This window comes from Mustela lutreola, chromosome 8 (assembly GCF_030435805.1).
Source record: "Mustela lutreola isolate mMusLut2 chromosome 8, mMusLut2.pri, whole genome shotgun sequence".
Taxonomy (NCBI): domain Eukaryota; kingdom Metazoa; phylum Chordata; class Mammalia; order Carnivora; family Mustelidae; genus Mustela; species Mustela lutreola.
The window spans coordinates 30803826-30821594 of record NC_081297.1 but is presented as its reverse complement, the minus strand read 5'-3'; the positions used below and the strand labels follow the sequence as shown (position 1 = coordinate 30821594).

The window sequence follows — 17769 nt, the reverse complement described above, 5'->3', positions numbered from 1 at the left end:
GGCTCCTTGCTCAGTGGGGAGCCTGCTTCTCCCTCTGCCTGCCATTCCCCCTGCTTGTGTGCACGCGCACTCTCTGACAAATAAATGAAATCTTAGGAGGAGAAGTAGGAGGAGGGGCAGGTAAGAGGAGGAGGAGAAAGAATCTGTTACATTCCCGGGCATCTGGTTGGCTTAGTTAGAAGAGCATATGACTCTTGGTCTCAGTGTTATGAGTTAGAGCCCCACATCGGGTATAGAGATTATTTGAAAATAAAATCATAAGTAAAAAAGAAAAGAAAAAAAATCTATTGTTTTCCTATACCAACAACGAAGCAGAAAGTGAAATTAAAAAAACAATCCCATTTATAATTGCATCAAAAACAAAAAAAATTTGTTATTTGTAACAAGTTAATCTAGAAATAAGTTTAAACAAAGAGGATGACTTTCTTTCTTCAGTGTTTTATAGAAGAAATTCACCATGATGTAAAGAAATGGAAAGACATTCCATGCTTATGGGTTGGAAAAGCAAATACTGTTAATATGTCTATACTGCCCACAGCAATCTACAGATTTAATGCAATCCCTATCAAAATACCAATGTACATTTTCAGAACTAGAAGAAACAATCCCAAAGTTTACATGGAACCATAAAGAACTTGACCAAAGCAATCTTAAAAAAGAAAAACAAAACTGGAGGTATCACAACTCCAAACTTCAAGTTATATTACAAAGCAGTAGTAATTAAAACTGGCACTAGCATAAAAATAAACACATAAATCAATGTAATACAACAGAAAACCCAGAAATAAATTTACCAATATATGGCCAATTAATCATCAACAAAGGAAAAATGAATATACAATAGGAAAATGACAGTCTCTTCAACAAAAAGTGTTGGGAAAATTAGACTGGATACTTTCTTTCACCATACATAAAAATAAACTCAAAATGGATTAAGGACCTAAATGTGACACATGTAACCATAAAAATCAGAGAAACTGGCCATACCAAAGTTTTTCTAGATATGTCTCCTGAGGCAAAGGAAATAAAAGCAAAAATAAACTATTATCACTACATCAAAATAAAAAGTTTCTGCACAGTGAAGAAACCAATCAACAAAACTAAAAGGCAACCTACTGAATAGGAGAAGATATTTGCAAATGACATGACAAATGCAAATGATAAAGGGTTAGTATCCAAAATATTTAGAGAACTTATACAACTCAACACCCAAAATACAAACAAGCCAATTTTAAAATGGGCCAAAGACAAGAATAGACATTTCTTCAAAGAAGACATACAGATGGCCAACAGACACATAAAAAGATGTTCAATATCACTTATCATCAGGGAAAATGCAAATCAAAACTACAATGAGATATCATCTCATAACTGTCAGAATGGCTAAAATCAAATATACAAGAAATAACAAGTATTGGTGAGGATGTGGAGAAAAAGGAACCCTGTGCTCTGTAGGTGTAAATGCAAACTGGTACAGCCACTGTGGAAAACAGCATGGAGTTTCCTCAAAAAGCTGGGATCATACAAATGTAGTGATTCAGAGGGGCATGTGCACCTGAATGTTTATAGAGCAATGTCCAAAATAGCCAAACTATGGAAAGAACCTAGAAGTCCATCAACAGATGAATGGATAAATACGACGTTTTACACACACACACACACACACACATACACACACACACACACACACAATGGAATACTATGCAGCCATCAAAAGAAATGAAATTTTGCCACTTGCAACTACATAGGTGGAACTAGAGGGTATAATGCTGAGCAAAATAAGTCAATCAGAGAAAGATAATTATCATATAATCTCCCTGATATGAGGAATTTGAGAGGTAGAGTGGGGGTGTTGGGAGATAGGGAAGGAATAAAATGAAATAAGATGGGATTGGGAGGGAGACAAACAGTAAGAGACTCTTAATCTCACGAAACAAACTGATGGTTGCTGGGGGGAGGGAGGTGTGGAGAGGGTGGTTGGGTTATGGACATTGGGGATAGTATGGGATATGGTGAGTGCTGTGAAGTGTGTAAGCCTGACAATTCATAGACCTGTACCCCTGGGGCAAATAATACATCATATGCTAATAAAAATACTTTTTAAAAAAAGAAAAAAAGCTGGCGTCATGACTTGACCTGATGGCAGCCACTTAACTGAATAAGCCACCCAGGGGACCCTATGAAAATAATTCTTAAAGCCTATTGCTTAAAACCACTATTCCTCACTAATGTGACAGGACAACTTTTAGAAATATTTTGTTTTTCACATAGTATTTTTTTTCCTTCTTGATCCTGTGCAGGGTCAGGCTTTTTATGCTTCCTTGTCCAGAAGAAGTTATGTATGTCATATCTGAAAGCAGAAGGTTCTTGCAAGACACTTCCCTTTCTGGATTTTGTTTTCATAAAGTTTGAGCTTCCATATCTGCTATGCAGAAGGAAGGAAGAGGCAAGAGTTGCAACTGAAGTGCCTTGAATAGCAGATGCTTCCAGAGCCTAATTCCTTGGCCCTTCCATCAATCTCCTTTCCTTCCCCATATCATGAAATCCCGAGTCACCTTTTTGGAACCCCTACACCATGGAGAATTTGCAGATCACTGCTCTGGACCAATAATTCCCCAGACCTTCTGAGCTGAAGACACATGGGCATGCTGGAATAGAAGCTGAGGGACTTTAGAGACAGACTACCATATTTCTATTCCTCATGTATAGAAGATGAATAGTGGAGTGATAGGTGACTGGAACTGCTTTAACCTGGGAGTGCAGAAGAATGCTGAGGCTGGTAATCAAACTGGAAAGTTGAACTGAGTATTGGCAGGAAGAAGAGGATAATTAATTTGGTCTCTGGAATGTCAAATTTGACATGCACCCTAAACAAGGTAGCCTGTAAGCAGCTAGAGAAATGGGAATGTCAGGTCTGTAGATATGAAGATAAGAGAGTCAAGCAATTGTTGAAGAAATGGGCTCAGAGCAAAGAGCAGAGGGAAGAGGAGAGGGTGTTCAAGAGATCCTGCAGCATAGGTAGAAAACTAGTGGCCCACGTGCCACGACCTCCTTCTTTGAGTGACTGCTAGTCTCTTGTTCACTGAAAACTTTGTTCCCTAAAATTATAGACTATCAGAATCACTGTTTGAAACTTTATCAGTATAAACAAAACATCCTACTCTTGCTTGGAGGATCTAAGACCTAGAGAAGCAGCACTGATGGACTCTCAAGCCTGGTGCAGAGCTTTGGGACAGGGGTTTCTGAAGACAACATTCCACATCTGCCTTAATTTTGTAGTTCCCAGGGAAACAGGACCTAAGGTCCACTTGTAGTCTAGACGTGATGTCAACGCTTTGCTTTATTTAGAGCCTACTGAAACACAACTTCATCAAAATTTTGCCCTAACTCCACACTTCCTCCAGAGCTGTGTAACTCCATCTTTTCCTTTGGTGAGCTGCCCCCCAGCTCCTCGGTTGTGAGCTTTCTATTGCTGTGGATCAACAAACCTCTATGTTGAGCTACGGGTTAACTTCTGGAGGCATGTCTTGAGCGCAGAGAGCCCTGGAGGTTTTTATAATGCAATCATTCTTTTTACAAACTATAATTGAGACCCAGACGAAGGGTTCCTGATTGTCTTCGCAGTTCTCCTTTCACAGTACCTCAGAGCGACTTCCAGTTGAGAGCCATTATGGTTCTACCTACCATTCTATCCACCGTTCTAAAAAAAACTTCAACGGCTGAGTGGTTTCCCTTTGACATGTAATCCACAAATTTATCCAGGCCTTTTACCCAGGAATGACTCAGGTCAGTCATTCCTCCGGGGTTGAGTTCCATATATTTATTACCAGAGAAGTGGGACCTCTGACTGACTGAGGGCCTTCTCCCCGCTCACCCTACTTTTCACCTTTGTTTAGTAATTTTCTTCATTCCTTAGGATAAATTTCCTTTTTCTTTCTTGACTCGCCAGCCCACTCTCTCAGGAAATAGTAACCGCTTCAACTGGAGAGCCACGCGTCACCCTTCATTCAAATCTTTTCTCTGACAAGGCGCTCTAATAAGGCGGACTAGGAACCAATTTTATCTCCAGACCAAATAGAAAGCAAACACTTCCTTATTAGGAATATAGTACTGTATTTAAATAAACTACAACGTAAGTTTTAACAAATCCCTTGACCCCTGAAGAAAAGAAAGCTAAACGCATCTGCCTTCGCTCTGGGAAGTTCTGCGGTCAGGTCAGGCATTGGAGTAACTGAAGGCACCTCCGCCAGTGAGCGGCCGGTAAAACTTGAATCCGCGACCCCTGGGCGAAGAGTGGCGGTAGGGCGGCGGCGCGGCCGGGCGCGGACGCGGATTGGTTGTCAGGGAGCCGGGACCCGCCGCGCTTGCGCCGTGCTCCTCGCGCCCCGCCCATCCCGACGCCCAGTCGCCGGTCTGCGGCCTCGGGAGTGATCGGGCGGCTGCCGGCGAGCCGGCGAGCGGACAGCCGGGCGAGCAAAAGGTGTGCCCGGCCTTCTGTCTCCGAAGAAGTAGGGGGGCGACTTTCCCGGGGTCTGGAATCCTCTTGATCCCCTGTAGTTTGCCCAGTCCGAGGAGAGAGAGAAGCTGAGGAGCCGCGGACTCTCCACCCGTGCCGCCGCCGCCATGGCTGCCATGATGGATCGGAAGTGAGCTTCAGGGCGACGGCTACCGGCACCGGTGCTTCGAGTCCGGGTTTCCCGGCCACTCCCGTCGGGGGAAGCGCGGCGCTGCAGACTGCTGACTCTCTCGACATTCGCGACCCTTACTTTCAGCTCGGGCCCGCTTCCTTCCAGACTGAGTGGCGGGGAGTGGCTCCCGGCCTCCGGCCCCGGCAGCGAGAAAGATGGCGGACCCGGCCGAGTGCAACATCAAAGTGATGTGTCGCTTCAGACCTCTCAACGAGTCTGAGGTGAACCGCGGCGATAAGTACATCGCCAAGTTTCAGGGAGAAGACACGGTCATGATTGCGGTGAGTGAGCCCGGTCCCCCCCGTCCTGCTCCTTTGCTCCTGGCTGGGCCCGGAGTTCTGGGAAGTGGCGGGGTGCAGAATTGAGAACGAGCAGTGGTGTCCCCAACCCCGCCCCCCGGTAGAGTTTGCCGGTTCAAATAACCCTGGGGAGGGAGACTGCGCAGCTCCACGGGTGTTCCTGGATCGCCCTCACCGGGTCTTAAGTTCGGAGAGAAGGGAGGCGCCTGGTCTCCGTGTGGGACACTCCCCCACCTGGGGCGCTGGAGGAACTGTCCGGGGAGAGTTTAGTGCATATTTGCGTACGTTTCTGCTTGTATGTGCGCACTTGCTGTTGGTGTTTTGGACTGCCCGCAAGTTTACCATTTGTAACACGTGCAGGATTAAAGTTCAGCTAGGAATGTTGAGGTTCAAGAACAGCCCTACTGTACCTTAAGTAGTAAACATACCTAGTTGTATAGAAACAGAAGGCACAGCTACGTGATGAACCATATTTCTCTCGGGAGGAGGAAAAATTATCGAATGACTGCAAATATACCTGTATCTCTTACGTTCACCCACCCGTCCTTTGAGTGATGAATGAATGCTCATGTTAACTATTAGAAATTGCGAATCGGCCACTGTAAAAAGACTGAGTTCTCTTTTGAAATAGGAGTGATCAAGTTTTCTTCAGTTTTCTAGCTGATCTGGCCAATTCAGACTGGGTCAAATAGGTGCCCAGAATGACCTATATACTCTTACTGGGTTTTATGGGGTAGCAGTATAGCAAAGAGTGTTAACTTTGTATCAGGGTATTACAAATGCAAGCTTTAAAAAGAAAATAAATTTGATCAGTAAATTGGATTTATTGTTAGTACTAGATCCCTACTTCTACCTTGAAAAATCGATTTTGATAAATCTCAAGGATGGAGAAGTAGTGTCCTTTGTGGTATAAAACATGACCAGAGTTGGTTGATTATTGTCAAGGAAACCAGAATATAAGGTTGATTTTTTTTTTTAACTTATTTTATTTTAGGTCTGATCTCTGGTCTTGAAAGGTATCTGCAAATATTTTACAACCCCCGTTCAGGAAGGTTAAAATGGGTAGGTAGTAGGACACTGCTTACAGAAGAGTGAATTGTGACTAAAATAAATCTATCTTTTTTGGTAATGCCATTGTGGCAGAATTTTTTCTACGTTGCTATCATGGTACAGAATCTAAATGTTTTTTTTTTTTCTGATGGCATTCCATATTTAGCATATTGTTTGCACAGTTTAGTTTGGAAAAGCAACAAAGGGGGTCATAGGAGATGGGACACTGATGGTGAAGAGCATTGACCTACAAGACAGGATTGAAGTTCTTTTAAGAATTTTTATGTGAAAGTTTGCAAAGTTCAGCTTTAGAAATTGAATGTCCTAGCTCTCTGTTGCTCTGTAGGCATTTGGCAAAGAAGTCATTAGATTACCAACAACTGCCAGCTACTACTGTGTGGCTGGTTTTTTTGTTAACAAGTTCATGAGAAAAACGATAAATGACATTGGTAAAACTACGAAGTTAAGCACAGTAGTCATCCTTTTGCTTTAGGATATCTCTGACATGGAATCAGGAAGCTTGCAAGGCCTGGCAAACTGGCTACTAGTTTCTCATAGTTTTTGTGATTATTCAGCTGCTCAACAGTGATTGATACATCAAAACGATTTTCCTTTTAGACTTGTATAAAGAATATCTTATTTTTGCAGATTTTTGTGTGTGTTTAAGCAAATCTGTAATTATTACCAAGATTCATTGTTGGAATGATAGGATTCCCAAAATACATTGAGAAGGCAGCTTTCTGCCCAAATAAGACATAGGAGGAAAGAGTTAAAATAGTTACCACAGTAAGCACACTTGTATTTTAGGTTGTTTCCTTTGAATAAAGTTCTTATAAGTTCTTATTTAAGTTTCCTGAACAATGTAAATAGATATAAATAATAATAGATATAATGGATAAGTGATTGAGTTGTGAATCTGTAATAAACAGTTGGCCTTTAGGTAAACTTGTAAGCATCTTTAGTCTTTTTTAAAAATTTTTTTTATTTTAAAGTTTAAGCAGAAATACAGCAGAGTCACCTAGCCCTAAGAAATGTAAGGCAGCATGTTTACTTCATTATTTTCAAAAGCTAATCCTGCACATACTAAGTTATTGGTTACAAGACATCTCAATTTTTTTTAATGAATTTTTTCAAAGGCTGTTGAAAATTTATGAGGTATAGCTGGGAGAGTGAAATTTTAAAGTTCTAAAAATCTCTAGATTTGTTTTCATTTTACTGGATCCTGATTCCAAATGAACAGTTTTAAGAAAGGATTGCTGCAGTGTGGCATTTAAAACTAAATTATTTTAAACGTGATCTTAAAACATTTTGTATACAATCTTCTGGTTAAATCAAAATGTAAAAGGGTAAGTATTTTAGTTTATAATGTGATCGAATTATAGATATAGTCTGTGCTCCTGTAGAAAATAATTTCTGAGGATTCTCATTTTCATCTAAGTTCACTTTTGTCAAAACTTTTTATTCTTGTTACATCAGTGACTTTAATATAATATATCCTGTGGCAGGCAAATCTTGTAATCCTGTAGTGTTGCTCTATGTTTTACAGTCTTTATACAACTCTTTAGGGTAATTAAGTGCTTGTTGAAGAGGTATAAATACCACATCACAAAAATGAATTAAGTGAATTATTTAAGGAAAACCTTTACTTGATAAAAATAGAATTTGCTTTAAATAAGAGAACTTGTTATCCACAAAAGAGGACAAGGGTAACATCTTATGTAGTTGAAATAAGCCTGCTGAAAACTCCAGGAAAAAAAAATCAATAGAAAAAGTTACTCTTTTATGAATTGTAAAAGTGGAATGTGCATATTTGTATTGTTAAGTATCTTGACCAATCATGGTTCCTTATATGGTATACCGAATAGACCGTCAGAACCAACAACAGGCTGTTGCAGTTCATTGAAATTAAAGGAAAGTAAAACCTAATTAGATCATCTTGTCTAGTCCTTGTCTATAGCTCAACAGGATTTCTCTTTTCAAATGAACGATGTTATGGTGTTTGATCCTCATTACCATAAGAGTGAAAATTGAAAGAGAAGAAGCCTTCCTCCTGACTCTTGTTTTCAGCTCAGGTCATGTTCTCCTGGGTCCCAAGATTGAGCTCTGCCTCCTGCTCCACAAGGTTCTCTGCCCCTGCCCCTAGCCCAGGTTGCATGAGTATTCACACATGTGCATGCATGCACAGGCGGGCTCTCTGTCTCTCAAATAAATCTTAGAGAAAGAAGCCCTCATCACATACCTGTACAATTATGATATGTTAACTAACAATCATTGTCAGACTAAGCAAAGTCTGGTAAGATACAATCCCATGTGATCTGAGGGTCACTATTCAGAATTCCAGAGAAAGGTATATTCCTGCTTAGGAGGGTGACCTTTATAACCAGATTTGGTGTTCAGTCTGGTCTCTCCAGATATAGACAGGAGCCACTTCACTTAAGAAATCTAAGATACAGGGTCCCTGGCTGGCTCAGTCAGTGGATCTTGTGACTCTTAACCTCAAGGTTGTGAGTTCAAGCCCTAAGTTAGGCATAGAGACTACTTTAAAATAAAATCTTAAAAAGAAAAAAAAAAATCTACGTTGTGGTTGCAGTTCAAATAAGCTTATTCCTATTTGGTTTTGTCCCTTTGAAGCCTGTCAGGTGTGAATATATTTTATGAATTGAAGTATCTTTGAAGGTTCATAGAAATAAGACTACCTAATATACATTTCAAGGCCAAGAACCAGGTTTTTAAGATACGGATGTCCAGATAATGAGCTTTCCTTTCTTTAATTTATTTGAAAAGTTTTGGTTAGGAGATGTCCCTTAATTGTAGACTATTAGAATAATTTTTATATTTCATAAGTCTTGTTTTTCATTCCAGGAAGCTATTATCAGTTAGTAATTTCATGACTAGATCTCTAATTAAACATTTACCTTACATACCAAAATTATAGTTTAGTTTTGGAATTAAAAGATCTTTGTCAACTTAATGCTTAGCACTTAATTTTTGATTCAACAGTGATAGAACATAACACTTGATCCCAGCTTAGTTATTTTTTAGTTTGCATGTTTGCTGTAAGGAATGCCATAGTAACCATAGTAAATGCCATAGTAAACCTGCATAAAGTACTTTTTAGGAAAGTTTTACTGTTACCCTCTTTTTTCTTTCTTTCTTTCTTTCTTCTTTTTTTTTTTTTTTTTTTTTTTTAATTTGTCAGAGAATGTGCAAAAGCAGAGAGTGCCTCAGGCTGAGGGAGAAGCAGGCTCCCCTCTGAGCAAGGAGCCAGATGGGGGACTCGATCCCAGGATCCTGGGATCATGACCTCAACTGAAGGCAGATGCTTCAGTTGACTGAGCTACCTGGGTGTCCCTATTACCCATTATTTTTGGTATATTTCTTTCTAAATGGTTTATGACCACCCTTTTTACTGATGTGATAATGGGATAACTTCAAGCTCAGTGGTGTTTGTTCTTTATATTTTTTAAATGTTTATTTTAGTATGTTATTACTTCTTTTGGAAGGATGCAGTTTTCTTTATGCTATTGCCTATTTTCTGTTGATTAATTTGCTTCTTGCAAGCACAGTTTGAGTTAATCATTTTTTAATTTTTGTTTTCATAGTATATTTTTATGCATTTTTATTAAATGTGTATTTTGGCTAGTTGCAGTCTGTTCTTGACTCTGCCAGATTGTGAGTTCTTTAATGCTAGAGGTTGTTTCCATTTCAGTTCTGTTAACATTACTGAACCACTTGTATTTGATCCTATTTTACACAGTTTCTTAGCTTTATATTCAAGATTTTTTTTTTTAAAGATTTTATTTATTTATTTGACAGAGAGAAATCACAAGCAGGCAGAGAGGCAGGCAGAGAGAGAGAGAGGAGGAAGCAGGCTCCCCGCTGAGCAGAGAGCCCGATGCGGGACTCAATCCCAGGACCCTGAGATCATGACCTGAGCCGAAGGCAGCGGCTTAACCCACTGAGCCACCCAGGCGCCCCAAGATTTTTTTCTTTTTTAAGATCTTATTTATTTATTTGAGAGAGAGAAAGCACAAGCAGGGGGAAGGGTAGAGGAAGAAGCAGACTCCCTATCCAGCAGGGAGCCTGATGCAGGGTTTGATTCCAGGAACATAGGACCTGATCTCAGGACCCAGGGATCATGACCCGAGCCAAAGGCAGATGCTTAACTGATTGAGCCACCCAGGAGCTGTATATTTCAAGATTCTACCCAGTCTTATTTTCTGTTCTTTGAACCCTGTAGTCTGTACTAATTAAATAACATTTCTAAAATTCTTTTACTCATTTACAATTTCTGATACCTTACAGGTGCTAAATAAATGTTTTCTGGATACATGAAGAGGAAAATTTATTTTCTTTTCACATAGAAAAAATTAGTGTGGTTTATCTCTGGCTGCTGATTGTTATTTTGAATGTACTTGTGTTTTAAAAATTGTTTATCACAAATACGTCTTGTATAATCACTAAAAGAATAGATTGTCTCTTTTTTCGTTGCACCTGTAAAATTGAAGGTTAAAGTCTTTGTAGAATTTTAGCAAAAGGACACTTTTAGGGGTGCCTGAGTGGTTCAGTCGTTAAGTGGCTGCCTTCGGCTGGGGTCGTGATCCCAGGGTTCTGGGATAGAGTCTCAGATCGGGCTCCCTGCTTGGTGGGGAGTCTGCTTCTCCTCTCTGGCTCCTCCTGCTTATGTTCTCTGTGTGTGTCTGTGTGTCTGTGTGTCTCTCTCTGCCAAATAAATCAATCTATCTTTTTTTTTTTTTTTAAGGACACTTTTATGTTTGTCTCACAGGCAAAGAATAGACATTAAGATGCCAACTTTTAATTGATGCCAAAGTGAAGTCATCATAGTATATCCTTTAAGAATGCTTTCTGCTGCAGAGGGCAAACAAACAACAAAGAGATTTAAAGAGATTATTATTCTTACATGTTAAAAGTCTGGAGATGGGCCCCTAGTGCTGCTCCTTACTGAATCTGTTATCTATTGTCATCCTTAAGCTATTGATTTTTCTTCATGTTTTTAAGATGGATGCTACAGCTTCATCATTCCAGAAAGGAGAAAGGGCAGCTACAGCTGAGATGGTCCTTTTTATCAAAGAAAAAAAAACAAAACCCTTTCCCAAGACCCTTCAGCAGACCGTCACTTACTTTGTAGTATCCAGAAATGGGTCATGTGGCCACTGGTTGCAAGGAGACTAGGCTATCAGGTAGTTAGCTTCCCAGCCTATGTAATGGGAAGCTGCAAAGGGAAGGAGAATTATTAATGATTTTGGATAGCCATTTAGGAATGTCTGTTTCATTGTACTTTCATTTTAACTGTTATTCCAAGTTTTGGGGAAGGAGATTGTGAATCATAATTCCTAAAAAGTAAGGTCTTTTTTAGCAGAGGCCTAGGAAGTATTCTATAAAGTTAAGGATTTTTTGGATGGCCATGATTGTTTTGTATTTAAGGTCTAGATTCCTTCCTTTCCTTTAAGAAAGGGTAGAGAGCAAGCATATACTTTCAAATACTAGACCTCCTTGCTCTCCTCTTACATCTGTATATGTTATTTTTTCTTTTAGTTTACTAGATTGTTCCGGCCAACATTTAAACCTGCTCAGATCTTGTCCTTTACAAAAAAAGTCTTTAGACCCTCAGCCAGATTTCTCTACTTAGTTACTTCCCATTCTTTCTTTCTTTCTATTTTTTTTTTTTTTTTAGGATTTTATTTATTTATTTGTCAGAGAGAGACATAGCAAGAGAGGAGGAAACACAAGCAGGGGGACTGGGAGAGGGAGAAGGGGGCTTCCCTCTGAGCAGGGAGCCCAATGGGACTTGATCCCAGGACTCTGGGATCATGACCTGAGGTGAAGACAGATGCTTAAGAACTGAGCCACCCAGGTGCCCCTACTTCCCATTCTTTTTTAATCTCTTTCCACGCTAACCTTTTTAAATGGCTATTTTCAATTTTGCCTTGACCTCACAGCTAAATTTGACACAATCACTCCCTCAGTAATTTTTCCTTCACTTGCATGGATGCTATACTCTAATATTTTTCATTTCATCCCTCTGGCTCAACTTCAGACTGTGTCAGTTCTTTAAATGAGTCCCCAGGATCCTTTCAGGAGACCCACAAGGTCAGAACTTTTCAAAATAATACTGCTGTTATTTGCCTTTTTACTGTGTTGTCACATTGGAGCTTTGCTCCATAACTTCCAACTTAACTTTTGGTTTGTTGCATTCTGCAGCCTCATTTCTGCCTTAGGATCTTTTTTTTTTTTTTTTTTTTTTAAGGTTTTATTTATTTATTTGACAGAGAGTGTGCACAAGTAGGGGGAGCAGCAGGCAGAGGGAGAGGGAAAAGCCGGCTCCCCGCTAAGCAGGGATCCAGATCCTTGGCTCCATCCCTGGACACTGGGATCGTGACCTGAGCAGAAGCAGCTAACCAACTGAGCCGCCCAGGCGCCCTCTGCCTTAGGATTTATGTGTCCAGTACCTAGGGTACTTCCTGCATTCACCCTCCCGAGACTAGTATATTGAAGAGGCAAGCAATGAGCTAGGTGCTACTCTTTTTTTCAGTTCTTAAATATCCTTTCTCCAGAGTGGTTCCCTGGCATTCTTCTGCCTTCTCCCAGATTCAGGTTCTTCTCTTATATGCTCTCATAGCATTCTGTTGCATGAGTCAGAATGCTAGTCACATAATTATTTGTCTAATGTCTGTCCCACTATTACTTAACCTCCACTAAAGCATGTCTCTGTCTTGGTCATCATTCTAGTGAGATGTATGTCTAGTATATCAGGCATCCCATAAAAATTTTTAAATGAATGAAATGACTGAAAAGCTATTGCAGTAAAATGAAAAGCCTAATGGGAGTAGTGGAGGGAGCTCTGAATTGGTGGGAGATTTGAATTTAAATTTTAATTTTGTCATTAACACCTTTTTTACATTTCAGGATTCTAGTTTCTTTATCGGCAAAATGATACTATTATTGAAAGTATAGTCTTAGTGCTTGCCAGAGTAGACAGTCCTTAAATAAAATTCACTCAGCAGTGTATGAGTGCTTGTTATAGTAGTGGTAAGCCCTGGAAATAGAACAAAGACAAAAATAGACATTTTTGGTTTTGTGGAGTTCATTCTATTGGATTTGATCCTTAAGGTCCTTTCCACAAGATTCTGTGACACGAAGTAATATATATAGTAGGTACTCTATTTAGAAGGTTAAATATATAATGACATCTTTAAAGGAACTTAGAAGTGGCCGTTCACCTTTACTTTGTGTAGTTGAAATCTTTGTTTCTATTTTTCAGTCCAAGCCGTATGCATTTGACCGAGTGTTCCAGTCAAACACCTCTCAAGAGCAAGTGTATAATGACTGTGCAAAGAAGATTGTTAAAGGTAAATATATTTAACATGCTGTTGTCTTAACAAAAGGTAAAATTTTGTGATCTTTCCCACTGCCCAATTTTTTCATTTTTAATGCACTCCTTTTTAAATTGTAGAAGACAGTTGTTTAAATAATGAAAAGATCAGATACAATTAGTAAACACATTATGGCTCAAATTCCATGATCTAATTTTTTTTTTTTTTTTTTTAAGATTTTATTTATTTGACAGAGCACAAAGTAGGCAGAGCTGCAGACAGAGGGAAAGGGAGAAGCAGGCTCTCTGCTGGTCAGGGAGCCCAACGTGGGGCTTCATCCCAGGACCTTGGGATCATGACTTGAGCGGAAGGCAGCTGATAAGCTGACTGAGCCACACAGGCACCCCTCCACGATGTAATTTATACACAATACTTAGTGAAAGGTAGTATAAGAATATTAGAATTACACACTTGTTCTTGGAAGATGCAGTTCTATTAGATATTCCCAAGAGAATTTTTAAGGTAGCAGTTCTGGAAATGCAGCAGTTTGAGAATGATTACAAAATGGTTAAATGGGTTTCTAAATAGTAGTAGAAAATGGTAGCAATTGGTCATTCTTCCATTCCATTGTTCTTTCTTCCCCAAAGACTCCTCTTGTGTTCAACAGAAAAACACTTGAAGAATTTAACAGAGGTTACCAAGGGTGAGAAAAGTGCATACGTTCCAGTTAATACTATTACTTTATACTAAGCTTTTTCAAGTTTATACTTTCTAAAACCATAGAACCCTGGAGCTGAGAGGGTGTGATTGATTATTTGGACTTCCAATTACTACATAACTCCCTTTTGTCAAAGGAATCTTCGAGTTAAATAGCCATTACTTTGTGATATAATTTATTCTACTTTTTGTCAGCTCTAATTGTTAGAAAGTACTTCTTAGATTGTGGCAAAAACCTGTCTTGTAACATTCCCTAGAGTGGAGAGGATGGAATTCAGTATAAGGGTGGACAGGTTAGGGTTAAGTAGGAGCACAAACAGTTCATCCAGTAAGAGGAGAAGAGGTAGAGTTTTTGGGTAGAACTAAGTCTATAGGTGTGATGGAAGAAAATACAGATTTTCAAAATTCCATTTTGTTTATGATCACGGGTACAAAGTTAGCCCAGAGTGAAGATGGGGTAGGCAGTTCTAAGAGAAGGAGTGAAGTTGTCTGGCAGTAGAAGAGAAGGGACTAAAGAAATGTGGCAGTATTGCCAGGCAGCATTGCCAAGGGCCCACTTGAGGTTAGCTGCCAGAAGAGCTGAATTTACCTAGTTGGGTTTTGCCAGGCGATTATAAAAGAGGGGGAGAAGGGCAAAAGAATTGAGGATGAATCAAGAGAATGATAATAGTGAACCATGGAATCTAAGGTGAATGAGAGGAAGGAGAATACAGCTGGGGGGAATGGGTTTGAGGGACAGTGAAAGGAAGTGGTAAGATTAGTTTGTTACAGTCTTTGTGGGCTCAAATGTTTTTTGAAATCAGGGTACTAGAAGGAATAATAGGAGGTAGTACTTAATTAACATTAGGAAGGCAGTATAGGTAGTAATGAAAAGGTCTAGAGGTTAGTTGGCATCTGGAGAAAACTAGGTATTTTAGTAGGATCATCTGTTACATGGACACCGGAACCATCAAGAATTAGAACAGGAATGGTATTAGTGAGAGAGTGGACTGGATGCTGAAAAACTCATAGAAGCTGTTGGAGAATTAACTTGATTCTATAAATGATTGCAGGAAGAACAGGCAGTGTCATCTTTTGTTTGTAGGCATCAAATAGTTTTCCAAGTGGATCTGTTACAGAACACAATTATATTACATTCTTTGTATTGCAGTGTACTTTTTTCATCAGTACAGACTAAGATTTTACATTACTTTTTAAAAAATACTAAGGTATTGATTCATGAGCTCAAGAGCAATTTAAGTGTTTAAGGTCTTTTTCACATCTGCTGGAGCCAACATTAAATCCCATTCAATACTTGAAGTTTTTAAAATTTGACTGTAAGCTTTTTTTTTTTTTTTTAAAATTTCAATTTATTTATTTGACAGAGAGACAGCAAGAGAGGGAAACAGGCAGGGGGAATGGGAGAGGGAGAAGCGGCTTCCCACAGAGCAGGGAGCCCAATGTGGGACTCAGTCCCAGGAACCTCAGGATCATGATCTGAGCTGAAAGCAGGCACTTAACAGCTGAGCCACCCAGGGGCCCTTGACTGTTAGCTTTTAAAGTGTGGATCCCCTGTTGTTCGTTTTAGCTCTTGATTATATTTTGAGTTTTGTTTTTATGGTTATCTTGTTAGGGATATGTGTTGGCTCTCAGCATATTTGGATTATTGAAATTAATCCAAATCCAGCAGGATTTTGGAATTCTGCTAAACTCCTTATTTATAGACATTGTTGTTTGAAAAATATACTCTAAATCATTTATAAGATGCTTAATGGGCTGTGGTCCTTACTAGTCTTCTAAAAGTTGCACTGGGTAGTCAGCCAACTTCCGATTCTCTTGTATAGTTCGCTGGTTTTTAGTTTTATCAGCATGTCAACAAGAATATGATGAAAAACTTGGGTCCTTTTATGAAGTCATGGTACAGGAAATGAGTTTAGTTCAACTGTAGGTTTTCCTCAGTGAAATTTTGGTGTACCAAAAATAATCTATCATTTTTCCTTTTTGAAAATAAGTATAACATTTACAAGTTAGTCATCTTGTGTTGCTTTTGTTCTCCGTGGCTTTTAAAAATCAGCTATAGTAGCTGGGAAATTTTTATCTATGAAATATTCTCTTATAATTAGAAACTTGAGCTCACTTAAAACCGTTCTTTTCATTGTCTCAGACCTCAGCCTTGAAGTCTCTCTTGACTGTTTATTCTGTTGTTTCATTTTCAGGATAATATTGAAGAAGGTGTTAATAAAATGGGACTACCTTCTGTCTTATACTGTCTGTTAACATTTTATTTTCTGGGCAGTATAGGTCTACTCAGACATTAGTCTTTTTCTGAATATTTTAAAAAGCTTATACCCTATATAGTCTCTTAATAATGGTCTCATATCTTACCTTTCTTAGAACTCTTTGGAATCTGTTGTCCTAAAGTCCTAAGGTACATGTTTCTATTAATTTATTTATTTGACAGACAGAGATCACAAGTAGGCAGAAAGGCAGGCTGAGAGAGAGGAGGAGGCAGGCTCCCTTCTGAGCAGAGAGCCTGATGCGGGGCTCTATCCCAGGACCCTGGGATCATGACCTGAGCAAAGGCAGAGGCTTAACCCACTGAGCCACCTAGGCGCCCCAATGAATAGCAGTTCCTTTATTTGCTGTGTGGATAGGCTTTGGAATCAGATAAACCTAGATTGGAATTTAGATTCTGCCACTTCTTAGCTCTGTGACTTTTGGGAAGTTACTTAACTTTTCTATGTCTGTGTTTCTTGTTTTGCAAAATAAGAGTCTGTGAAGATTTAAAAAGAGGATTCATGTAAAAGAACTTTACCCAGGGCCTGATATGAAGAAGCAAGCACAACAGATACCAATTGCTGCTTGTTTCTTCTCTTCTGAGAGAAGAAATTACTTTCGTGATTTAATCAACAATAATTGTGCTTGGGATAATTCATAGCCTACAGTGTTTTCACTCAACAAAATTAGACTTCAAGTAACTATTGTAGTAGAAAGCTCTGTCACTGTCTCCAGCTTCTGTGGCAGCTTTGCCACAGAAATTTATATTAGAAAAGTGTCACCTGACTTAACTCCTTTTGTCTTCATCCAAATGCTCTCAACCACTTTGGAGGAGACTGGATATAGTAGGTAGTGGGACTTGTCCAGGACAAGATTATGAATGTGGAGGAGTTACCAGGAAATAAACATGGATTTAAGGAAAGAAATGAGGTAAATGGTGGGTTCCTGGTGAGGTCTGAGGATGGGAAACCAATTAAATACATGGCAGGGTGGAGTTGGGACAGTCATTGGCAAACAAACCTTTTGGAAGACCAAGGTTAGAAACTTATGGTATGTAGCGATCAGCAAAATGATGTGGGAGTAGGTTTTTCTTCTGAGATGTAGATTTGATGAGCAAGCTGCCAAGGGTAACCTGAAGCAACTGGTACTGTCTGGGCTCCTCTGTCAGTTGGCTGAAGCACTGTTTCATAATATGAATTTCTGTAAAAGTTTGTGTGTGTGTGAATATATATATATGTTCACACACACATATAACTTTATTATGTACAGAGTTATTCCTTTTTCCTTTCTGTAGCTTCATTAGATAAGTTTTCTTTATTTTGAATGAGGCTAACCCACTGGTATTCTCTAGTGAATTCCAAATCTGAGTGATATCTTTTTACTTCCATGTATGAAGTAGTTGTCACTTACTCAGTACTTGCTGTA

At 39.3% G+C, this 17769-nt stretch overlaps 1 protein-coding gene across 1 annotated transcript in view; it reads left to right on the top strand.

Annotated features, from left to right (window-relative positions):
- The first annotated feature begins 4833 nt into the window (after nucleotides 1–4833).
- KIF5B (kinesin family member 5B) overlaps nucleotides 4834–17769 on the top strand; it is a 43903-nt gene continuing 30967 nt past the window's right edge. Inside the window, exons 1-2 of the mRNA XM_059184213.1 lie at nucleotides 4834–4969; nucleotides 13320–13407. Of these exons, the coding sequence (XP_059040196.1) occupies nucleotides 4844–4969; nucleotides 13320–13407 (214 nt within the window). The 5' untranslated portion in view covers nucleotides 4834–4843. The remainder of the gene's footprint in view (nucleotides 4970–13319; nucleotides 13408–17769) is intronic.